Consider the following 25,685-nt stretch of genomic DNA (forward strand, 5'->3'; position numbering starts at 1 on the left):
CCTCTCTGCTTATTTAGGAAAAACAAACACAATTGGTAGTATCATTAAAACAATGACTAGGACATACATCTAGTTTCATGGATGCTTCCATACTGTTTTCTGACCTGCAAAGTTTTAGTGAACTGGAACGTCATGACTCATAACGCCAGTATTACATATGTGATATACAATCATAAATGTGATCAATAAACCTTTACATAGTTAAATATGAGATTTGTTTTGTTTTTTACAACTGTGCTCTTTCTCTTTTTGGGTCCCAAGTCAGTTGTTTTTCCAGGATTCGGAACCAATTTATTGCAACTCATGCAGTCTGTTTTGATATTTATCCAAAACTTTCCAGGGTCTGAGATTTTTCAAGCAGTCTTTATTTCATGTTAAACATCTACAGCCACTTGATAACTGAAATCCATAATAAAAGTGAATGTGATTGGAAAAATGAAGTGGTGTAAACACGACAACCAGAAGAATCATTAGTTCTTAGTCCATTAGTTTTTTCCCCCAAACTCGGTGTAGGCGAGGTTCTCGGTGGGCCAGTGAGGCTTTTTAATTGTTTTTGCTTGCTCGGCCGCAAACATGATTGAGAGCTCCACTCAACTGGCTCATTTGGCCCAGGATACATTGCCAGCAGCTTATTAATGTGCAAAGTTGCCAACGGCTTTACCTGAAGCCTCAGATCGAAGCCACTTGTGAATCGCAGTGGCAGTGGGGGAGTTCCTCACAAAAAGGCATCAGCACCATCAGAGATGCGTGGACGTGTTCTCACAACACGACCCGTTTTGGAATTTGTTTACAATCAAGGGGCCAAAGGACTACAAGGCCATTGGCAAGACGTAAAGTCCATTCATGTGGCCTAGTTTGAACAAGGCACAGTGTTGTGTTTGAGGGGAGGTGGCAGCCCCATCCAAGACAAAGTGCACCAGTCAGCTGGGCACCAGTGAAGAAATCTGTCTGTGCAGTGACGGGGGGGGGGGGGTCATGGGACCACGCTGACAATACAAGCTAACCGCTCAAGGTTCAGTGCACGCATGAAATGCTGATCAAGTCTGCAGGCGGGATCCGAGTTAAGATCTGGTCCGTGCTGCACAGTGACTGGCATGTGCTGGTCGTAATGAGCAGCTGATCTTCATTTCCTAATATAGCTGCCAATTCCCCGTCATGACGGCCCAACATTGGGGGTTGCGAATGCGTGAGGAGATCACTGGTGCTGAGGGCAGGGATCATGTGATTATTGGAACAGTTGCTTGGAACATCTTTGGAAGCTGGAGGCCTCCGGGATTGCTCGAAGCCTCTTATGGTCTTGGGGGAGGAGAACGAGAGAAGTCCCAAGTCTGGAAGCCTCCTCGGTGTGTGGCTCAGGCAGTGGTGACGCCTGACTGCACAAGGGCAGCGGTGTTCTCTTACTCCCAGCATTCGGCTCATAGTTTCTCAACAACAACATCACTGCAACATTTTTCCATGTTTTGATACACATTTTGCCTGCGATTTGTGTAAAAAATGCAACTCAAATATTCAGGTTTTAAGATTCATCTTTTTGAATCGACTTGTTTCTTCTTCATTTGCTATCAAATACAAGCTCAAAGTTGAAATTCTTCATAGGTTGACCAGATATTATTGTGATCATTTATAATCTATATAATCTTTTATAATCTACAATTTTATAAGACGTGGACCCATTTGATTTTAAGTGGGCTTCACCAGTGAAATGACAAAATAGTAACTGATAGTGAGAGTATCGATAAATTAACGACATAACATAAACATGTTGAGCTCTTAAAAGAAAATATTTTTTTTTATTAGTATTCAGTTGTAGTTTTAAACTTTACCTTTAAACTTTGTAGCTGGTAGCTATGGATTATGTTTTCACCAATTCACTCACACAGTTTAATGTTAATGTTACTGCTTCCTTGCTACCAATGAAACGCCTGTGTTTTTGTTGGCTACTGTCACTAAAATGGTATAATTCTCAGTTAATAGACTGGAAATGGCAGTTGAAGTGTCCCAACTTCTTAGGAAGTGGAGTCAATCTTCACAGATTTTGTAAAATATACAATCAACCATTTAAAGGTTTGGATTACATTAAAAGGCGACAAGAACACGATTTAAAGTTCAAGAAGTTACTGGTTTTATTATTTTCTGTTCTATTGTACATTAGTGTGTTGTGTCCCCTGCAGTTGTCAAGAAGTGTCATTAAGTGAGGCCCCAAAGAAAACGAGTGCAACGGCAAAACCTTCACTGCACTTGATGGGGGTTCCATTTATACGACACCGGTGCTTGGATCCACTGGGTTTTTTAATACTGGCTGAGACTCCTCAACAACGCTCAAGTAAAAAGTGGTCATCTCAGTGTTTGACGTCACAGCTTGGCTTAGCCTTTCTTTTTGTTCATCACTGTGACTGTTGTATAGACATTTCACAGTACTGAACGCAGAGATAGCCTGTCAGTGACGGGAAAGAAAGTGAATTTAGCCAATTAAAGGTACTATGAAAAGAGAAGGTAAAGGTTCTCTTGATGAGTGCAATAGAGAGCAACTCCTCTCTGATAAAATGTTACTTCAGTCTGAGAACTTTGAGAACTTACTCTGATTAAAGTCTATTTTATCTTTCTTTTCTAATAACTTTTCCTGCAAAATCTGAAATTGACCTTTTGGTAAGCTGGTTGCATTTAATTGCATTCACTCACTGTACAAGCTAAGAATTGTGAAATATATCTTCAGTTGTCACCAAGTACAACTGTATTAGAATTACTTGTTTTTAAGTCAAAAAAATTTTTTTACGTCTTGAAATCTGTTGGTTTTAGAACGGATATAGTGTAAAATATTGGTATTAGTTTCAAGTCTGTGTTGTTCACTCTGTGGAACAATCTTTCCATAAGTGGAATTTTCAGCTCAACATTAAAAAGCTACGTCGTTGTGTTAAGGACAGTAAATTTTATCTTCATAACCTTTGCTCTGTCATGACATTTCTTCTTTATCTCATACGGTTAGTTGAGCTTTGTAACGTTCTCTAGTCCTGTTTGTTGGTGGCGTCTTCAGGCATCATTGAGAACATTTTCCAGGGGCCGGTTTGGGTAACAGCTGTCTTAGAGACAACGTTTAACATGTTTGTTTGAACTGATTTGGACTTTTATATTTAAACTATTCAACACTTTTTCACTTCTGTTTTATAGTTCTAATAGGACATGTTATGAGTTTCCACTGAACTAAAAAAGAAAAGCCTTCAACATTCTTTTAAACATGACCAAAAATGTTCATGTTGATGTCTGATTATAAAAAAGCAGAGGTTCATACCAACCAGATTGCTTCGGTTGACTTGGTTTTTTTAGCTGCTTGTGTCAGGAGAGCAGATACCAAGTCAAGAATGTATTCCTACGTAATCTGTCTTTTCACTGAAGTGAGCGCACAACACCTTCAAAAAGAAACTCTGTTCCAGGCTGCAAGTGTATAACCAGTCATATACACTTGCTATGCAAAGTACAGCTAAGCTTTAATCACCACAACCCCATATGGAGATATAAGTGACATTTCATTTCCTCCACTACACCACATGAATATGAAATGGTGAATGCTACTTGAAGGCCATTTTAGTAAGTAGTTAAGAGCAGCATGTACTAAGTGAACTCCTTTCAATTCTGTATTGCCGCTTTACATTTTTCATAATGCAATGCATGAATGCTTGGGCTGCTACATTAAGACCCTGCTGAATAATAGAAGTGCATGGGAGTACAGTGATGTGACCTTTATGACCTCCCTTCCTTTTCCTTCTCCACCATTGTTCTTCACACCTGTGGTGCAGACAAAAGAACAGTCCTGGGCTCCAACAAGCCCTGTGAAGGTGTAGCTACATCCCTCCGCTTTCCTTCTCAGCCCAGTTCCTTCCCCCCTGGTAACTATGCCAAGGAAGCGGGTCCATCGGATGTACAACCAGATTCACCAATAAAAACGTCCCCCGTCTCTGAGAGAATAAAGGCTTTGGAAGCTCTTGCTGCCAAGAAGAAAGAACCAGATTTCAGGAGTGATGGGGGTTATTCCCACTTCAGGGACCGCCACCATGACAAATCTCCAACTGGCAACCCAAAATTTCCCACTGAGATCCTAAAGTCCCCGCCCGAGACGGCAAAGTCCCCGCCCGAGACGGCAAAGTCCCCGCCCGAGACGGCAAAGTCCCCGCCCGAGACGGCAAAGTCCCCGCCCGAGACGGCAAAGTCCCCGCCCGAGACGGCAAAGTCCCCGCCCGAGACGGCAAAGTCCCCGCCCGAGACGGCAAAGTCCCCGCCCGAGACGGCAAAGTCCCCGCCCGAGACGGCAAAGTCCCCGCCCGAGACGGCAAAGTCCCCCAGTCAGATCTCAAAATACCCCATTGAGAAAAATACCCCAAATTCCCAGAAAAGGGGATGTCCTGCTGATCAGGAGTCCCCAGATTCCCCATTTGAAATACTTGCAGATTTAAAACAACTGAATGACTTTGAAGAAACAGAAGAGTGGATGAAAACTCATTTACCTCCTGTGCCAGACTTTGATTCTGTCGGTTTGAACAAAAGTCCTGACAGTGTTCCATCGAAAGAGAAGGAGAATGACATAGCTGTACCTGACACCTCTGCTGCTTTTGCTGGTGTCCCTGATGCCTTCATGGATTCTCCCATCGAAGGCCCAAAACTGAAAGATGAGTTGGGTGACGGTCAGAAGCAGTCCAGTCTTGAGGAAGAGTTTGACCTCAGATTTTTGCCAACGGCTTACATGTGGGATCAGCAGGAAAAGTCGGCTGTCCAGGTGCCATCAAATCCTGACTCATCGATTTCCTCATCGCCTGTACCTCCTGTAGGATTTGAATCTCCATCTCCTCGTGATGTCTCTCCAGTTGATGATGTGAAACGGAATGTTTCACAGGAAAAGAGTTCCTGGACCACCGATACAGAGCTTCCAGAAGCAAGTGAAGCAGACAGCTCTGGAGAGTCTGATGATACCGTCATTGAAGATGGTGTCGGTACTCCTGCATCTGCTGCCTTGTCGTCAGATTCACCAGTTTCAGATGATCCCACTGTGGAGAAGGAGATCCCACCAGCAAAGTCTGAGAGGAAGCTAATGCAGGTTCCCACGATCAATGTTATTGAGACAGATGAGCCAAACCTCAGTGATGAGGAGATGGGAATTGAACCTGAAGCAGAGGAAGATGACGAATATGAAGTTGTTACAGACCCATATGCAGAGGCACCAAAAAGTTTAGAACCAGAAGACGATAATGCTGAACCACTCAACACACGGCCCCTAGAAACTGAATTCATAGAAGGCTACTCTCCTCCATCTTCCCCAGTAGACTCTGATCATGAGTACTCTCCCAAACACATCAATAAATCTAATCCAATTTCTCCGGAATCTCAGCCAAGGCCTGAGCCTCAAGCCAATTCAAGCATTTCTAAGGACTCCAGTTCAGATAATCCGCAGGCTGCTGAGTCACACTCTCTTTCAAAGACAACTATCAAGGAACCGTCCACTTTCACAACCACAAATGAAGACGAGGACCACCCCGACAATGATGAGTGGTCAGATGAAGCTCGTAATATCTTGGTGAAACCCTACCAGACAGATCATGCATCTGAGGAACCAGTTTCGATCACACAGTCCATTGTGTATGAAAAGAGCAATACAGCAGGTCTTTTGTCTAAAACTAACTTCATGCAGGATGATCTATATGACAGACAGTCGTTTGACTATGATGACGATGCATCCTCTCCCTTTGAAGATATTGATAGTAATGGACTGCCTAATGCTAAGAAGCGCTTTCTTACAGATAATGCAGGCCTTGAACAGAAGGATGTTACAGAGGACAGTCATAGTCTGGACAGGGTAACTTCTCTGAATGATGATGAAGACTTTTCTGCTCAGCCATGTCAAACACAATATTCCCAAGATTTGAATTCCTGTTTCCAAAGTAAGACACCAAGCAGTGACAATGAGCAAGAGTACAATATGAAAGGAACCGTCAATAGTAGCTCGGATAAGGTTGATGATGACAGCACTGGCTCAAAGGTCCAGGAGGACACCCAAACCGCCCATCACTCTCCTGACAAAATGGGCAAGCCTGAAGGCGACACAGATTCAGAACCGGAAACTGATAGTTTTGTGGACTTCATGCGAGAATGTCTAAAATCAAGGCAAGATGAAGGACCTGGATGTCCACAGCAAGGTGGTCCTTCTAAGGAGGAGGACATGGGACCCAGTTTGAGTCTCTCTCAGTCGCCTCCCTCCATGGTGATGAACCTCGAACAGGAGCAGCTCACGATCACAGCTCTCAAACAGCTGGGAAGCAGTCAGGAGGAGGAGGCAGCGGCGATTGTGAACCTCCGGTCCTCAAAGGATTTGGATCAGGACCGGGCTAACCCTGGGACAGCTACACACCAGTCTTCCATTACGTCAATTACTATTTCTTCACGTGCCCAAAGCAACAGTATGCTTGACGATGCGTACTCCAAAGAGGTAGAGGCCATCGACGAGTGGGTAGCTGAAGCCTATCATCTTGCTGAGCATGTCTTGACAGCAGTACTAACCCACTTATCAGGTAATGCCTCTTCCTTCTAGGCACTAGGCCTCCTAACCTCATGCACTCCCCCCAATAGAACACCTTGTCTGATTTGCATTTTGCTCACTGTATTGACACATCTTATACACATAAGATACAAATTGCACTTAAAGGTGTACAGGAGGATTTTCCCGAATTTTAGGAAAGAACCGCCCTCTCCACCTTTTGAAAAAATGCACATGCGCAACGCTGTACCTGCTCCCGAGACGGAACGCCTACTAAAACGCGTGCGAGAGACGTGCACGAGCCCAGTTCTCCTCGTGCACGCTCTGTTTACAAGTCACAAGTCGGCATCGCTCACACAAGCTCACTTTACAAGAAGATTTGCACTTTTTCCACTATGTCAGACTCGCCACCGGTAAGTGAAAGCCTATTTACGACAAGCAAACATTTTCAAAAGCTGAAGGGGTAGCTCACCATAGACACCTGAAAGTGCGCATGCGCAGAAAGTGAAAACTAATAGATCCACTAGATCTATTAGTCCAATAGATCCAATAGATCCAGGGACGAGCACGTACGACGGCCTTACGTAATATATCACCAGAATGATTGACAATTGGGAGGAGCAATAGTCTTGATGATCCACCCGGAAAAAGAACATCCTCCTGTACACCTTTAACAAGTTATGAGCTATCAAAACTCAGTCTCGCACTGTCTCACACTGATTTTTTTTTTTTTAATAATCAAAACCATGATACAAATAAAGCTTTTAATTTCTATGCAAGAAAATGTGCCCATCTTTTGCAGAACTCGCTCTCGCTGTCTCTCTCTATAACCTAAAAACATTATGGAGAAAGCTGTGATAACGTAAATCGCCCCACATGGGGAACTTCTGTCATCACAACAGCTTCATATTGTACAAATACTTAAAACAGTTGGGATAGTTGCACCCAACAGCATAAACTGTGTATATACAGTAAGAACCTGTGATTTAGGGACACCCTGATATCCAAGGGCAAGTGTCCCCTGAAGACAGGTGTCCTCTCTTTGGAGGGACGGGTCACAAGGACATATTGTAGGACCAGTTGATAGTGAACAAACTAAAATTCCAATAGTTTGGTCCAGCCCAAGATTTCTTGAAGGGAGGCGGGTCTCAATGAGGCATAGAGTAATGAGTCAGGAAATCCATTCCACAGTTTGCAGCCAGCCAGCAGGCTAATGTAGCAGCACTGCGCTAACCATGACATGTTGTGGTTTGAATGGATTTTACACTCAAAACACTGCAAAGCAACACAGCAACATGCAATGTTATCAAAGCAACGCAGCAACATGGACGTCATCAAAGCCGTAGTACAGCGAGGCGTTGCTCTGCCGCCAGACGTCAGCGTTTTAAAAGTGCAGCTCTCCAGGAGAAGCTCTGACATCAAAACAATGAGCAGCAGCTCCTCCAGCCTGTCAGCAGGAGATTCACACCTCCGAGAAGCTGCGTCCTCCTCCACGCTAAACTCCCTGGAAATAGTCCCAATGGTTGGAGCTGCTGAGAGCTGGAAACATTCTGTTGCTGCTGCGTTGATAAAGAATTTCTCCAGAGATTAATAAAGTGATTGTGAGGTTTTAAAGATAGAACTAGTTTATTATGAGATGATGACGTCATGCAGACCCTCACATTGTCCACATGGAACTAAAATACTTTGTCCTGCTTCCTTTTCTGACCTTATACCAACCTCAAGTTGTCTTTTGAGACAAAACATGCAAACATTCCTACATTTCATACTTTACTGAGTTTATTATAGCCTCATATAAAATGAACAATAATAATAATAAAGGAAACAGAGCTCTGGTATCGGAATAGTATTGGCAGATATCTAAAATCAGTTATCAGTATCGGAAATAAAGAAAAACGTGGATCCCTATATCTGGATCTAAATCCCATTGAACACCTATGGAGACATCTCAAAATCACTATTGAAAGAAGGCGGCCTTCAAACCTGAGAGGCTCGGAGCAATTCACAAAGGAAGAGTGGTTCAAAAATCCATTTGAGATGTGTAAGAAGCTTGTGGACGATTATAGGAAGCAGTTGATTTCAGGCATTTCTTCCATGTTGTGCAACCAAATATTGATTTGAGGGTGCCAACAATTTTGGCCGGCCCATTTTATGAGTTTTGTGTAAAATTATGCAAATTTTTGCTTTTTTTTTTCTTCTGCTTTTTTGTGATTTTCCAATGCACATCAAGGAAATAAATTTAGAAATGATGTATTTTATCCTTATGGATGTGATGCTCATGTCAGTTCACTGACTAAGACGGTTCTCATTGTAGCATCTTTCTGTAATTAGCTTTTTCTGGATGATTATGCAGTAAATGCCTCACATAAAAACGGTGCTGACAAATAAAGACTCGCAATTGGGTTTTATTGAAAATCTCTGCATTTCTCGTCTTTGATGCCCCTGCTCTAGATCCTGGTTGTTTTAGATTCAAGAGTATCTTCAGTTCAGATGGCACCAGTCACATTTCCACCAATAGAATGCACCAACACAATTGCACCAGTTGATCTGAAATGGCCCAAACCTAATAGGTGTGACCATAACCCTACGTTTTAAGTTGTAGAAACATGACTTTTGACGAAACTCCTTGCTTTTTGTTTCTACCTTCATTTCAAATGTCCCTCCTTAGTGTAAGGCTGTAACATACACGCTTTGTGTCACATTGATATGGACAAGGAAGTAAGAGTCAGTAAGACGGTGTTTCACCTCACAGTGAAATTGTCGAACTGCTTTTTTTTTACCAGCAGCTGTGTCATAGCAAACTGCCTTTTTAACATTTGTTTAATCAGAGGAGCTACTACATTCTGGTAGACAAGTGAAGTCTTTTCGTAAATTCAGCTTTTTGATGACACTATATTATATTCTCCAAAGAACAAGTATCTGATGCACATAAAAGCATATTTAGACATAGGCTGCCTCAAATACCAGAAAGCAGTTGGTAACTGGAGCTGGTGCTTTGGTGTGAGAATGTCTGTGTGCCTGATGCACTCAGGCGTGTCCAACTCATTTCACTTCACTCAAATGTCCTTTTTTGACCACAGTGAGAATGGATCAGGTATATTTACCTATAAATACCCGCAATATCCTACCGCAGTAGGGTCAAGACTTCACCCAATGTGTCTAGAAACTAGAAATGTCTTTGTGCAATCTGCAAAAATTAAGCCTGATATTGAGCTCTTCTTTAGACTCAAATGCCCAAAGCCTCAGTTTCTGCAGTCCTCGGCATGTTTTCACTAATTCAACCTAATGGTGAGTTCTGACGCCAACACTGCTCTGCTAACAAACTCGTAGCTCGCCAAGCAGGATTGATCTCTGGCGTCTGAGTGTTGCTGCTGATATTTAGCAAACTTTGTAATGTTTTCTGTGAGCTGGACTGGAATGAACCGCCTCATTGAGGTATGGCAGAGCTGGCTCCCCTGCAGAACACACCTCGGTGTACGGAACATTGCCTTCAGGCTCACTTTTAATGCTCAGTGGCATTTCAGAATACATGACTGTTAGAGAGCACTGTAAAACAAGCAGCTTGTCATTTTTTTTAACTTGCAAGTTTGGTTGCAGAGGTTACAGATATTGTTAGTAGTAGTCAAAAAAAGCTGTGTCCTACATGGGCATTGAGGCCCCAGTGATCCCCTCTCCGTTTGACCCTGTCCTGCCCTCTATCTTTTCCAGCTCGCAGTGGTTCTCTGGCCATAGAGACAGTGGGGGTTTGAATATGGCCGCCAAGGGTTGGCTTGCAGAAACTTTGGAAGTCACGCGGTACGGTCAATCCCCAGTGTCAGGTTTCTGCCCTGATGTAACTTTCCACTGCACACTTGCTGAAGACTGTGGCACGACGACAGAACATGGCATAAAAAAAATCCAAGTGATGCAAAATAAAGTGCAAATCAAGAGGTCACATCGGTGCAAATCGATCTGCTGTGATCAGGCTTCATTGAATGTTGTTTTTAAAGATCAAGTTTTCACTTGACCCGCCATCATGTTTTCAATCAGGCCATACTCTGTCTTTGATCTAAATGAAATGTTTAACCAGCCAGTCCACATTATTTCAATAATCATTGAGTGGACTCTTCACAGCTTTTCAGTGAGATAAGTCTAATGTTTGTAGGAAGTGAATTTGGCCACCAGGGTTTGTGGTGTTATGCTACCTGGCCAGTACACCACTGCACACATCATATGAACAAACATTCTTTCTACTGGAGGTGTTCACGCTAGGTAAAGAACATAAAGCACTGCTGTCTTAAAATGGACTTCTTCCCAACTGCATTGGACGAGTTTTGCCTGACACTGAATGTTCCAGGTCTGTGGCAAAAATAATTGAATCAAAAAAACTGAACCTGCATCGAGAGAAGTGAATCTGAACAGTTGGAATCAATCCGGAAGCTGAATTTCTGACCTGAATGAAATAGTTTAGATTTTATTGTGTTGCTCATTCAAACCAATAGATAAATAGATTTTCAAATTAGACTATTCAGATTCACACTTAAAGAATCCAGATTCTCTCTCTGCTGGCACAAGATTTATTCCATACGTCTCATTTGTTTGAGAACGGTTTCGTGTTCACACGGCAACAGCAGAGTTACTCAAAACAATGTAGTTTCATCACGAGCGTGAAAGTAAGTTCCAGCTTTTGAGCCGGTATGAAAAAGTGATGGTTGCAGGGACGGGGAGCACCGCTGCCGTGTAAATAGACAGATGCTACCAAAGTGTTGCGGTTACTCATTTTCGTTGTCCCTTAAACGGGGCCTAAAAAGAGGACAAAGTGCCCGGGTTTATTTATGAGGTGCTAAAGTGACTGGCTAGAGCTCGAGCTAGCCCCCTCCTCTGGCCCTGAGGCTGGTATGCAGACGGTAATCCTAACGCATTCAGCCCCTGGTCTACATGTGCAGCATACTGAAACAGCCATGAGCTGGCACACCTCGCCACCCTGTGCTGTCAGAAACCACTGCAGTGTGCACTGGTCGCTTTAAGCTCATTTCTACTTCACTTCCCACATGTGCCAATTGACGTTACTGACCAGGGCCTGAATTTGACCTTTTGTGCGTATTTCATCAATTCTCACTAATCTACATTTTCGACTGCATGTGTGTCTGCGTTTGTCACCTGTGGGTGTGGTTAGATTCCTTTTCTTTTTTGAAGAGAACAAGTTTGAAACGTGGCCACCGTGGAGGAGCGGGAGACGGCTGAGAGAAAAGGCCAAGAATAAAGAGTGATTTCCGGGAAAAATACACAAATAGCGGGTTTTCTCTCTGTAGACAAAGCATTTTCTGGGTTATTTGCCAATTGTCACTGAGCGGGACGATGGTTCCTCCAGTGAACAGTCAGCCATGGAGCACTGGAACCACATCTGTCTCACACAGCCCACGTGAAGCAGCACATGATGCTACAATAGCAACACTTGGTCCTGGTCAGGAAGAAATACGAATTTTGGGGGAAGTTTTGAAAAAGCAGAGGAGCTGAAAACAAGCAGAAGATAGCGGGAACGGAAAAAATGTGGGCAGTCAGTTTAAATGTTTCTCAGAAGAAGCATAGAGAGAAGGGACCAGCAACGGTAGAACTAATGCAAACACTGACGCAGCATAAAGAGATGAATACAAAGAGACCACAAAATTGCAGCAATTAATATAATGTAGAGAAGCGGTGGGGAACCCTGGTCCTGGATGTTTTCAATGTTTCCCTGCTCAAATGCACCGGAGTTCTCATGATGAGGCTGTGCAGGAAGCTGGAGAACCAGACACCAATGGCTGTCGGCTGTGTTGATGTGAGGACACACTGAAAACATGCAGGGCTGCGGCTCTCCAGCACCAGGGTTCCTTACCACTGCAGCAAGAGAAGAAGGAGAAAAAGACAGGATTTGACAGATCAATCTGAGGTCAAATTGGATCATGTTCAGACAAGGTGTTTATATCACACACCGTATCATATCCTGCTTCACTTTCAGGCTCCGTAGACTTTTGCTTTAATCCCAGTGTTACTGGCTGGAAAGACGTAAAGCAGAGGAGAATGAGAGAAGAGTGAGCTGATGCAGAAAGAGGAGAAGATTGAAGTAAACTGAATCTGAGATGTGAACGGGACAATGGAAGACGTGTGGTGGGGTGGGGGGGCAGTCCAAGCACTGACGATGGGCACAGGTTCAAAGAGGAAGTACAGTTTTGTGCAGTAAAAGTGCCCTACTTGTTGGCCAGAAGCCGGTGCTATTTCAGTTCCTCTGCAGTGTTGCACCACAGCTCAGTAGGTTATTAAGCAGGGAGGGCTGGCGAGGAGCGTTTTCTTCAGTGGGAGGGGCACTTGTCGTCTTATCTGCTGCTTTGCAACACTTGTCTTTCATCGAGGACGACTCCAGGCCAACGCAAAGTTCTCTGGACTGCTCTTTTTGTTGGCATTCTGTCGATCCTGAGCCGCCTTCTCTTCTTTCAGTCTTAAAGTAACATTGGGTCACTGTCACTGAGCTGTCTGCCACTTTCACTGAAATGTACTCATCTGAAGTCACAAAACACCGGGAACTTTCAAAATGAAGAAAACACAGCATAGAAACTTTCTAACTCTTAAGCTCTCTGTGTGTGTGTGTGTGTGTGTGTGTGTGTGTGTGTGTGTGTGTGTGTGTGTGTGTGTGTGTGTGTGTGTGTGTGTGTGTGTGTGTGTGTGTGTGTGTGTGTGTGTGTGTGTGTGTGTGTGTGTGTGTGTGTGTGTGTGTGTGTGTGTGTGTGTGTGTGTGTGTGTGTGTGTGTGTCGGGAGAAACACTGGGATGGATGGATATTTACGGTTTCAGCCATTTCTAACATTTAGTTGTTTTACACACTTCAACTGTTGTATTATATGTAGCTTTGATTTATTCAATTTTTTTTAGTTAAGACATCTGAGAGATCATTTCACCCGTGTTTTGTCAAAGCGTCTTATTTGTTCCCAGTAAACCAAATGGTTTTGCCGTAGTTGTACCGTGTTTAAAGAAAAGGCTCGTTCACCGCTTTTAAACTTTGCACCAAAGGTAATCCCAGAAATCCCAGGGTGTGAAACGTCTGCCAGCTCCGGTTCAGGCGTTTCAAGTCTCTGCTTGTTGATTGTGGGAGGACAAGCGTGACTGGCATCACATTCGCAGCCACATAAAAAGGAAAGAGCAAAGTAATTAAGGCTTTCAAGTGACACGGCTCTGAAATCGAGTCAGAAGAAGAACACATGACAATCCCCATAGTTCGGATGGATTGTAACCCACATGTCATAGCAGCACTGTACTGTACAGACAACACCGGCAAGATTTCATAAGTACTGGAGGTTAAAAGTCTCTCACATTTAAAAATCTAGGTTTGCTGAGCTGTGGGAGCAGAGGAAGAGCCAGAATTGGTGTGTAGCAGCTGTGAAAGAGATTTCTTCCTCCTGATCCACAGAAAGTGGTTCCTGGCTAAATGTCGTGGATGGAACTTGTACTCGAGGGTTGTGGGACTGCAGGTACCTTTGAAAGTACTTGAAGGAAGGACTTGAAGCCTCACCTTCTACAAAAACCGGAATGAGCTGATGATCATGGTTCACAGTTGCTCGTGTGTGAATCTGCTGGACGGTTCAGGATGAGCGAGTCGCTGCTGCGCCTGATCGTCAGTGTGTCACCACGTCCTCTCGGGGGCGCTGTGGAGCAGGAGAGAAATGTAGGCGGACCTTCAGAGCCGAGCGTCGGACATGATGAACTGCTCAGCTTCCAGGATTAGCTCCAGGTTTGTTCTGAAGAACTGTAGGAGAAGGAAAACACATGTGACTATTTGATTCAAGTGGTACATGTGTCTTTAAAGACGGGTCTCACTGACCTGGAGCTCGAAGCTCAAACCTCTCAGGAGTTGGAATCGGTTAGGATGAGCCAGAGTTTCAAACCGCTGTCGTCACTGTTGATACTCTGATTACTAAGTACTACTTTGGAGTTGTAGACTCTGCTGGTGGCTTAATGTTGTGTTGAGTCAAGGCACAGCAGTTAAATCATTTAACATTATGACTGCTATTTCACAACTATCAGGCAGCGGTGCAATAAAAGCATGTTTTAAATATTGGGTCATGTTCAGAGAATTTTAAAAAGGTGAGTTCTTATAAATATTTATCTTTCATAAATCTTGATTGTTTTCAGAGTTTCTCTTGTTGAATTCAAATGTGCAGGTTTTTGAATATTGAAATTCGATCTTTTTTTTAAAATTAGTCCATTTTCCCATTTTACACAGACACACACATCAAACTTCATATATACTCACTACAAACACCTTGAATATTAAGATAAAATGCCGCAGAATGTGCTGTTAATGCTAACTGACCACCAAGGAAAGTCTCTACTTCTTCACTTTAGCCTGGTCAATGGATAATCCCAACACCGGAATATTGCTGCGTTGATATTGCAGTATTTGGAGAATAAAATGTACTTTTAAATTTTACAAGAAAATTGTGTGTTTAATCACAGTATAAAAAAAAAGTCCAGCACCGGTTAAAAGAATTGATTCAAAACTGAAAATAATGAACACAACAATATATTTTACTTATGTTTCAGGTCAAACTGGATTATAAGACCAATACATTACAAGAGAAGGTGAAAGTGGCTTGTAAAAGCGAGAAAAAAACCCTTAACTAGCTTCTGTAGTGCCAGCACCACCTTATAATCCAAAATTGTTATGTTGTTGGTTGTCATGGTTACTGTGAAGGAGCTTTTTCAAATCCATCCAACTCTGAAGGCTGGTTTTTTGGGGGGAAAAAGTAAGAACTAATCCTGAAAATGAATTGAAAGAAATGAAACTATTCAGAATATATAACTGAGCTGTGAAATGAAGAACTACTTTTAAAGTCATTAAAAAGTCAGGCTAAAGAGTAAATCTGTACTTTGTTTGAATCCACAGCTCCACCTGTTTCTTCACCATGAGCTTGTTTAATATTTGTTCACCATACATTTAGTCGAAAAAGTGGCTGCTTCTGTTTACAGGTTTATTCCTGTACATTTCTAAATCTCTAGAATAGAAAGATAAACAGTTATGGTGTGTGTGTGTGTGTGTGTGTGTGTGTGTGTGTGTGTGTGTGTGTGTGTGTGTGTGTGTGTGTGTGTGTGTGTGTGTGTGTGTGTGTGTGTGTGTGTGTGTGTGTGTGTGTGTGTGTGTGTGTGTGTGTGTGTGTGTGTGTGTGTGTGTGTGTGTGTGTGTGTGTGTGTGTGTGTGCGCAGTGATAACGTGTGTTCCCTTTAAAGTTGTTGGAGGACTGAACCAGCCCCGAGGCAGCATCAACCCCCGTTCTCCCTTCACCAGCACTTACACAAGGCTCCTTTAACACACACACACACACACACACACACACACACACACACACACACACACACACACACACACACACACACACACACACACACACACACACACACACACACACACACACACACACACACACACACACACAGAAGGAGTGCCAGCCCATTCCAGCATTACGTAACGTCCTTGTATAGAGGCGAGCGCTTGTGCACGCACGACTTGTCGCAGGACAGTGGTGCAGATATGAAGTTGGCCACTGCAGCGCCGTCTTCCTCCAGTTACTCTGGGCTGCACAGGCCACGGGACATTTCTGAGCCATTCTCCTGTTTTATTAGGCCACGAGTCGCAGAGCAGGAGGATGGAGACTGTTGTGCCTCTGCCTGTCTTACACTTCAAAGTTGCAGAAATACTTTAAATCCACAACTTTCCACAAGTCCTCCATACACACACTGGCCTGGCCTGTTGGACCCCCTTTAGCCCCTGGATGACTTCACTCTTGCTTTCATAGATGCCTTGTTTGTTTGTGACATTGCTGAGCAGGAAGTTGTCTTCGTGGCACTTGTGGTCCTCTGAAAGCAGGACACAGGAGCTGGGTGAGGTGAGGACACACTGTCATTTGAGGACCAGTCTGACCTTCCTGCTCCTCCTCTTCCTCTGCAGTGAAGGACTTGATCCACTGGCGGGACCCCAAGAAGTCTGGCGTGGTGTTCGGGCTGTCGCTGCTGCTGCTGCTGTCTCTGGCAGCCTTCAGCGTGATCAGCGTGGTCTCCTACCTGCTGCTGGCTCTGCTCTGCGTCACCATCACCTTCCGCATCTACAAGTCCGTGGTCCAGGCTGTGCAGAAGTCCAACGACGGACACCCCTTCAAGTAAGAGCAATGCAGTAGGATTTCAATCTAGCCAAGCAAACAATGTCTCACTGACAACAAAGAGTTAATGCAACCGATATAAGTCAATCCTGGAGGTTTCATGTCGTCGCTGCAGGTTCAAGTTGCTTCATGCAGTTGGACCAGGTTAAAGTTGCTTCATGCAGTTGGACCAGGTTAAAGTTGCTTCATGCAGTTGGACCAGGTTAAAGTTGCTTCATGCAGTTGGACCAGGTTAAAGTTGCTTCATGCAGTTGGACCAGGTTAAAGTTGCTTCATGCAGTTGGACCAGGTTCAAGTTGCTTCATGCAGTTGGACCAGGTTAAAGTTGCTTCATGCAGTTGGACCAGGTTAAAGTTGCTTCATGCAGTTGGACCAGGTTAAAGTTGCTCCATGCAGTTGCTGCAGGTTAAAGTTGCTCCATGCAGTTGCTGCAGGTTAAAGTTGCTCCATGCAGTTGCTGCAGGTTAAAGTTGCTCCATGCAGTTGCTGCAGGTTAAAGTTGCTCCATGCAGTTGCTGCAGGTTAAAGTTGCTCCATGCAGTTGGACCAAGTTAAAGTTGCTTCATGCAGTTGGACCAAGTTAAAGTTGCTTCATGCAGTTGGACCAAGTTAAAGTTGCTTCATGCAGTTACACCAGGTTAAAGTTGCTTCATGCAGTTACACCAGGTTAAAGTTGCTTCATGCAGTTGGACCAAGTTCAAGTTGCTTCATGCAGTTGGACCAAGTTAAAGTTGCTTCATGCAGTTGGACCAAGTTAAAGTTGCTTCATGCAGTTACACCAGGTTAAAGTTGCTTCATGCAGTTGGACCAAGTTAAAGTTGCTTCATGCAGTTACACCAGGTTAAAGTTGCTTCATGCGATTGCTGCAGGCTGATTTGTGTCATGCGGTTGCTGCAGGCTAAAGTTGCTTCATGTGGTTGCTGCAGGTTAAAGTTGCTTTATGCAGTTGCTGCAGGTTTAAGTTGCTTAATGTGATTGCTGCAGGTTAAAGTTGCTTCATGCAGTTGTTGCAGGTTAAAGTTGCTTCATGCTGTTGTTGCAGGTTAAAGTTGTTTCATGCAGTTGTTGCAGGTTAAAGTTGCTTCATGCTGTTGTTGCAGGTTAAAGTTGCTTCATGCTGTTGCTGCAGGTTAAAGTTGTTTCATGCAGTTGTTGCAAGTTAAAGTTGTTTCATGCTGTTGTTGCAGGTTAAAGTTGTTTCATGCGGTTGCTGCAGGTTAAAGTTGCTTCATGCAGTTGCTGCAGGTTAAAGTTGCTTCATGCTGTTGTTGCAGGTTAAAGTTGTTTCATGCGGTTGCTGCAGGTTAAAGTTGTTTCATGCTGTTGCTGCAGGTTAAAGTTGCTTCATGCAGTTGTTGCAGGTTAAAGTTGCTTCATGCTGTTGTTGCAGGTTAAAGTTGTTTCATGCAGTTGTTGCAGGTTAAAGTTGCTTCATGCTGTTGTTGCAGGTTAAAGTTGCTTCATGCTGTTGCTGCAGGTTAAAGTTGTTTCATGCAGTTGTTGCAGGTTAAAGTTGTTTCATGCTGTTGTTGCAGGTTAAAGTTGTTTCATGCGGTTGCTGCAGGTTAAAGTTGCTTCATGCAGTTGCTGCAGGTTAAAGTTGTTTCATGCTGTTGTTGCAGGTTAAAGTTGTTTCATGCGGTTGCTGCAGGTTAAAGTTGCTTCATGCAGTTGTTGCAGGTTGTTCTCCAAAGTGTTGAAGTGATTATTTATCCTGTTCTTTCTGGAACATTGTGGTTGATTGCAGTTCATTAGCATGTTGTAGCATGTTAGCCAGCGGCTAGCAGTGTTGTGGTCCAGCAGCTCTGGTGAGAGCAGGTGTGAATTAAACACCACCTGCCTCCATTCTGCTCTTTTGAGAGGGTCCTGGTGTTGTAACCTCCTTCCTGGGAGGAGTGGCGGCTGAGGGAGGCTACTATAGATCACTGAAGCCAATCCGTCAAACAGTGTAGAAATAGACCATGGGTGCCTCAGAGAGATGGAATGGAGCTGTGTGCACACGGGGACTGGTGAAAGTGGGTGACCTACTGCTATTTAACGCCTCCAACTGTTATGTCGCCTCGTATTTTCCACTGTCAGTCACAGCAGCAGGATTTATCATGATAAACTGAATGATTTCTAAATCAAATGTCCAGTTCAGAGGAGACATGAGGGTAGAAATCCTTCATTAAAATGTGCTGATGGAGGCGTCAGGACTGACAGGAGGCGGAGCTTGGTGCAGAATGACTGACTGGCTCTGGTTCTCTCGTGTCGCCGTCTTGCCTTCCATCACTTCCAGCAGGTTCAGCCCCGTCCCCCACTCACCCCCTGCTCCTGTGCCCCCCCCCCCCCCCCACAGGTCGCTGATAGATAAGGATGTCAGCATCCCTCCAGAGACTTTCCGTAAGAACGTGGATTCCAGCCTGACCTACATCAACCGAGCCCTGAAGCAGATGAGCCGTCTCTTCCTGGTGGAGGACCTGGTGGACTCTCTAAAGGTGAGTGCCCAACAGAGACCCGCCTCCCGGGAGCAGGGGCAGCTCGGCGGGGGGTCCGCAGCCTTAACATAGCCTGAGTGGATGACGAGGACTGACTGGCGCTCATGAGCCAAACAGCTGGACCGCTCTCATTCACACCGTTAATTTAGAGGTTGTCAAACATGCACTCATCAGTGACCTTTGCCCTCCTGCTGCCATCCAATCATCTCGTCCTCATTTAGACTCACTGAGGATTTTATTATTAGCCCGTTATATTAAATTCATTAGAAGACTGGTCTGATGGGAGCAAGCCATGAGCACGCGGTGCTAATGTGTGCTTATTTATCAGCAGGCTGTTTGTTTGCCAGAGGAGCCAATACTACTAGCATAACTGTTTGTATTGAGAAAGGACAGGCACCAACACTGCCCCCTAGTGACTAAAGTTATCAGCAGACGAAAAGAAAACGGAACAAATCTGTCACTTTGAGCTTTGACAGTGAAATCCTGATATACTTGTCATTTAAAACCAGTCAGAAGAATCAGTGAAGCTCTTCAGCTGCGTGTGTGATTGACTTCCAGATAAAGGAGGACAGTCCCACTGCGCTCCAGCCTTCTAGTCTGTTCCAGTTAGCGAAACCCACCGGAAGCTCAGAGCAGCTTCACTACTCCAGTACTGGATACGAGCTCGGGTGGCTAGTAGACGATCAAGTAACACCTGGACTCATCTTCAGTGATTCAGTCTTCTAGCTCTTGGCCATGTTGGATCCAGGAAGCCGGTCGTTCTGCTAAAAGTCAGGAGCCTCAAAGCCTCAAAGGTGAAAAGTGGCGGCTGCTGAGGCGAGGAGACGAGGACGAATGAGGACGAAGCGTCTTCTGCTTCCTCAAACATGTTCCAGACGAGGTCACCGATGGCAGAACCACCTTCTGTGTCTTCTTCATCAATCACTGGGTTTGAAATGACCATGATGATGAAATCTGGTTCAATTCAGCCTCTTCGTGGTCAAAACTCTGATCCTCCATAATGTAAACACAACTTGGGCGTGTGCACAACTTGTGATGTCACTCTATTATTGTCAGAAGCTCCGCCCAGCAGAGGAAATACCAACGTTTATCGGCTATTTTCTCTCAGATTGTCGTGTTTTAACATTTTACCTTCAGCCAGTTAGCAGGAAAATGTTCTAGAAGAGACACCAGAGGGTTCTGGAGGTGGAACCTTCATTTCACTGGGACTTTAAGGTTGTGTGACGCCCGTCAGCTGCTGAAGTGAGAAATACTGGGCTGAACTCCATGTTGTGTTGTGTCTCCAGCTGGCTGTGGTCATGTGGCTGCTGACCTACGTGGGCGCCGTCTTCAATGGAATCACCATCCTCATCCTGGGTACGAGCCGGGGGGGGGCTGTACTGTTAACTTCTACTGGGCCTTTCCACAACTTGAGCACCACACACACACACACACACACACACACACACACACACACACACACACACACACACAAGACATTTTAGTTGGGTTAGTCAGTTTCAGGTGCACAAGTGAGCTTGTTTTGGTTTTTCTCCTCTGCATTGAAGACGCTCAGACTTCCATGCTGTTGTTTGAGCTGCTTCAGAGGTCAAAGGTCAACCGTATCCTGACTGAACCTGAATGTGAAAATCCTTCAACCTCTGATCATGAACAGATGAGAAACCATGAATGATGAGCATTAGGCCTATCATGCCATACATTTATAGACCAGGTGTAAAATGTAAGTTGAAATTTTGGAAACAACTTCTTTAAGAACAGATTTGTTGTTGAGTTTAGAAGCAGCAGGTACATTTGGCCACTAGTTTAAGAGATGATTTATTCTATTATAGGAAACATCCTACTTTTACACACATCAGAGCAACACCACACTGTTTGATTTCTACATCTCCTCTTTTCTTTTCCAGCTGACATCCTGCTCTTCGCTGTGCCGCCTGTCTACGAGAAGAACAAGGTGTGTGTGTGTGTGTGTGTGTGTGTGTGTGTGTGTGTGTGTGTGTGTGTGTGTGTGTGTGTGTGTGTGTGTGTGTGTGTGTGTGTGTGTGTGTGTGTGTGTGTGTGTGTGTGTGTGTGCCATGAGACACACAGTGGCTCCAGGGGTCTTAATCATTCAGGGTCCTGGGCCCGTGTGTCTCCCGGCTGCTGAGGGAAGGAAAAGTCTCTTCTTAAGGATAGAAGGATAGAAAAACTTCTTTAACTTCAAGAAAATGCAATTATTTAATTCTGGTGCCACACAAACGGTTCTAATTTCCTCTCATTAAAATAAACAAACGAGAACCTTCAGGACTCCAGTCAGTCATTGGATGAACTCTATTTGGAGTCATGAAGCTGAAGCTTCCAGTAAATAACAAGTTTCCTGAAGGAATTAGAGCCCGTCTGACCTCTGACCTCTGACCTCTGACCTCTGCTCCTCCCACAGACTCAGATTGATCAGTACATCGACCTGGTTCGCACTCAAGTCAACTCCACCATCGCCAAGTAAGTTCCCATCCACCAATCAGGAGGGCTGCTGGAGTCATGTGACCCCCCCCACACACACACACACACACACACACACACACACACACACACACAACCCACGTGACTGGTAACATCTTTCCTGTTCTGCTTTTGTCTCCCCTTCTCTCTCTCTCTCTCTCTCTCTCTCTCTCGCTCTCTCCCTCCCTCTCTCTGTCTCTAATTCTCTCTTTCTCTGTCTCTCATTTTCTCTTTCTCTCTCTCTCGCTCTTTCTCATTCTCTCTCGCTCTCTCTCATTCTCCTTTTCTCTCTCTTTCTCTCTCTCTCTCTTGCTCTCTCTCACTCTCTTTCTCACTCTCTCATTCTCTCTCTCTCATGCTCTCTCTCTCTCTCTCTCATGCTCTCTCTCTCTCTCTCACTCTCACACTCACACTCACACTCACACTCTCACTCTCACTCTCACTCTCACTCTCTCTCTCTCTCATGCTCTCTCTCATGCTCTCTCTCTCTCTCATGCTCTCTCTCTCTCTCATGCTCTCTCTCTCTCTCTCATGCTCTCTCTCTCTCTCTCTCTCTCTCTCTCTCTCTCTCTCTCTCTCTCTCAGGTTACAAGAGAAACTTCCAGGAGCTGTGAAACGCAACAAAACAGAGTGATGGGCCTTCCCATTCGAAACCTTCACACCATCATCATCCTCCTCATTACCATTTTAACCCCTCCCCCTCCTCCCAGTTAAGCCCCCCCCCCCCCCCCCTCCATGACCACCTTACTCCACTGAACCCTGCTAAGTAGAAAACCTGAGATACTCGTTATTCAATGTAAAAACTACTGCTCAGCTTAACTTACAAGCATTAGACAGGAAGTGCGTCTGTGCAGGTGGGTGCACGGCAAACCCCCCCCCCCCCCCCCCCCCCCCCCCAGGGGGTAAGGGCAGGTGAACTAGACTGAATCAATAAGCTGGTTTGGTCGTGAACAGCGAGCAGGGGGAGGACGACGGCTGTTTGTCTCTCACACATTAAAGAAATAGCAAATGTCTGTACTTTGACACCCCCCCCCCCCCCCCCCACACACACACACACACACACACCTCCACAACCCCCCCGACGGTCGACGGCTCACTGAAGCCAGAGAAGTGAAGAAGCGGTGACTTGTCAGTGACGGAGTGTTGTTGTCTGGCCTCTGCTGGGGGGTCGTCCTGCTGACGCTCCTGCTCTTCACCTCCTTTCCATTCATTTGACCCACAACTTTGTGTTTGTAAGTTTCTGCAATGCACTGAACTTTTGTCTTTGAGAGGCTGGAGCCGGTGGAAATAAAAGCTTTGTGACCCGGAGCCGGCTGTGGTGGTTTGGTTTGGTCTAGTTCACCTCTGACGTTTCCTGGACGTGTAAATAAACCCGACCTTGTCGGCGGTGGGACGCCTTGGCCTCGCTTTTTCTATCGACCACAGCAGCCCTAACTCTCTGTCCTTCACGGCCACGTCGTATCTTTTGATTCTTCTTCTTCTATTCTTCTGCATATTACTGATAGGACCGCTGCTTTGACTCCCACTGGCTCGACAGCAGCATTGTAAGACTTGTTTGGTGGGACTGAGCAGAGATCCGCCCGGGGGGGTTCTCTGTTGGTGGAAGTGACACGGAACTCTGATGTTCCTTCAGCTCCCCCGTCTTCCTCCTCCACTCCCTTCGCCACTGCAGAGCTCCAGGAATGTCCTGGAAAACATGCAGTTTGTTCCCAATCATTTCCTGAACCCTCGTTAGGTTATTGGTTCTCCATCAGTTTACATGAACCAGTTGTTTCAAACCTGCTCTTATTGGATTCACACCAGAACTGGTTCTGAAGAAGCTTCAGTGAAAATCCACCACACAAACTGGTTTGATTTAACGTCAGGATAGTCAGTTAAAGCTGTTCTGGCCATGAGGGGAGTGATTGAACACGACTTTGTTGCTCTTGTGTAGAAACTGAGACGTTCATCCCTTCATCTTCACGGTAGAGGGTTGGGGTTCGCGCTTCCTGATTGGCTCTCCTGACGTGACGAACGTGGGCTTTCTGAGAGACGAGTCATGGCGTCCAGCCTGGACGCCATGACTCGTCTCTCTCTGGCGAAATGATGGGAGGAGGAGCGAAGCGGTGAGAGGAGGAACAGCTGGAGTTCCCCCTGAAGCATGTCACCCTTCTAGACTGTATCATATTATTCACCCCGATGTTTCTTTCCTATGATTACTACTCGTGATTGTTTATCGGTGTTTCTGAACTGGGTAGCAGCCGTAGTCACTCGTACGTCTCCACTTCGTTTTCGATGGATGAATTTAGGTGAAAGTGAAATGAGCCAGATGTTGGCGTCCGCGTCGTCGTGTCCTGGGCTCGGGACTGAGTGACGCTCAATCCCCTCCAACCGCGTCTTCTGCACGCTAGCTGTGTAACGCTAGCTCGCCCGCTACACTGCAAAAACTCTGAATAGTCGGTTTGACGTGGCTGAATGGCTGAAAAGTGACAACAAAATGAAACGAGGGTTAAACTTGTGGTTGAAATTGCGAACTCGTCACATGAGCCGATGTTTGATGGAGAACTCTGAGTACAAAATACTGCTCTTTTATCGAAGATGCTAAATTCCGTCTACGAATAAATGTACAAGTCTCTGTCCGTCCTGACTAAACGGTTGGTGACGCCACCCAGAGTGAAGTCATCCCTGCGGAGGCCGGTGTAGCTGCTTATGCTAAATGCTAACCGCTCTCAGTAGACTTGGTCGATGTGTAATCTGCTGTAGCTCATGATCTGCAGATGAGGAAATTCCAGACAAAGAGGATCGTGGGTAAGTGGAGCAGACTGACGAAGACGACGTGACGCTACTGCCTGCTAGCTTCTAGAATGTGAGGCAAAGCTCTGATTCATGAAGACGTGAGACATTTGAAGCGACTTGAGTTTTTGCAGTGCAGCCGACGATTCAGGCCGACGACGGCGCGTTTCCACTTTATTTATTTGCATGTTAAGAAGTTGCACAGGGTATCTTTAAAGGTTCTCCGGTCATTCTCATCCGGCTTTGTTGGATGTTGTGGTCGTGTTCAGGCGGGACTCAGTGGAACGAAGCTCCTGCGGTGCACACGCTTCTCTCTGCAGCTCCGCAGCTCAGCTTTCTCTCAATTCCTCCCGCAGCTCTTCCTGCCGCCCTCCGACATCATCCATTCATTCCAACATCAGAGCTGCGTCATAAAAACAAGAGAAGGGGAAAAAGTTGAAATGTCTCCAAATGACCTGTTTCCAGGGGTGATGTGGGAGGAGGGGGGGGGGGGGGGGGGGGGTCATTTCCCAGCAGCTTTACTTTAAATTTAAAGTTTTGATGAGAAATAATGCATTAAAACTATTAACTACAAATTTGCCTGAATTTATTTACTTTTTAACATTTAAAATGTTTGAGGTTTTTTTTTAGTCTGGATATTTAAGTCAAATTTGGATTAAATTGGTTGTTTTCAGCTAATCAAAAGAGAAAGTTAAAACTGGCTCTTATCACACTATAATGCTAAATCCCTGGTCGAGGCTCTGGATGATCAAATGTGAAGCTGTGTGCACCTGCTGGAGCTTCTTTGGGTCTTTTGAGCTGACCTTTGACCCTGGATCTCTAGTGTAAAATATGGTAGGATTGAGCATGTGGCTTCTCTCTGGGAGTGGCAGGAGTGTGTTGGACTTGTTTTCTTTTGTGTCTCTTCGCTCTGGACTCTGGTCTCGTTCACTAACATCAGCTATGTTTTTGTATTAGCTTCCACTTTTTTGGTTCCTCGTTTTGAAGCTTTGGAAAAGATGTTGCAGGCAAAAAAATAAAACCCCCGGAAAACTAAGAAAAAAAAAAGTCTGTGGTGTCTGTACTGATGTCCAAGTGAAATTAATAAAAACACCTCAAAGGTCTGAAGGTCTGTCCTCTTCTTTTCCTGGGGGGTGGGGGTGGAGGTGGGGGTGGGGTTGTTACATGCATTCAGATATGTGAAAATTAAGGTTGGACTGGAGGAGCTGCTGTGCTCGACTGCAGAGGATTACAGCGTCTAATTTTAGAGCCGCCAAACTAAAAGCAGTGTGAGCGTCCTCTT

General features: G+C 45.0%; 1 protein-coding gene across 2 annotated transcripts in view; it reads left to right on the forward strand.

Annotated features, from left to right (window-relative positions):
• Positions 1 to 25,506, forward strand: part of rtn3 (reticulon 3) — a 43,449-nt gene extending 17,943 nt beyond the window's left edge. For both annotated transcript variants that reach the window (XM_080522037.1, XM_080522038.1), the window contains 6 exons: positions 16,472 to 16,679; positions 19,018 to 19,156; positions 20,443 to 20,512; positions 21,061 to 21,107; positions 21,573 to 21,631; positions 22,217 to 25,506. In XM_080522037.1, the coding sequence (XP_080378163.1) occupies positions 16,472 to 16,679; positions 19,018 to 19,156; positions 20,443 to 20,512; positions 21,061 to 21,107; positions 21,573 to 21,631; positions 22,217 to 22,265 (572 nt within the window). In that variant the 3' untranslated portion in view covers positions 22,266 to 25,506. The remainder of the gene's footprint in view (positions 1 to 16,471; positions 16,680 to 19,017; positions 19,157 to 20,442; positions 20,513 to 21,060; positions 21,108 to 21,572; positions 21,632 to 22,216) is intronic.
• The last annotated feature ends 179 nt before the right edge of the window (positions 25,507 to 25,685 follow it).

Source organism: Blennius ocellaris, assembly GCF_963422515.1.
Source record: "Blennius ocellaris genome assembly, contig: SCAFFOLD_102, whole genome shotgun sequence".
Classification (NCBI taxonomy): domain Eukaryota; kingdom Metazoa; phylum Chordata; class Actinopteri; order Blenniiformes; family Blenniidae; genus Blennius; species Blennius ocellaris.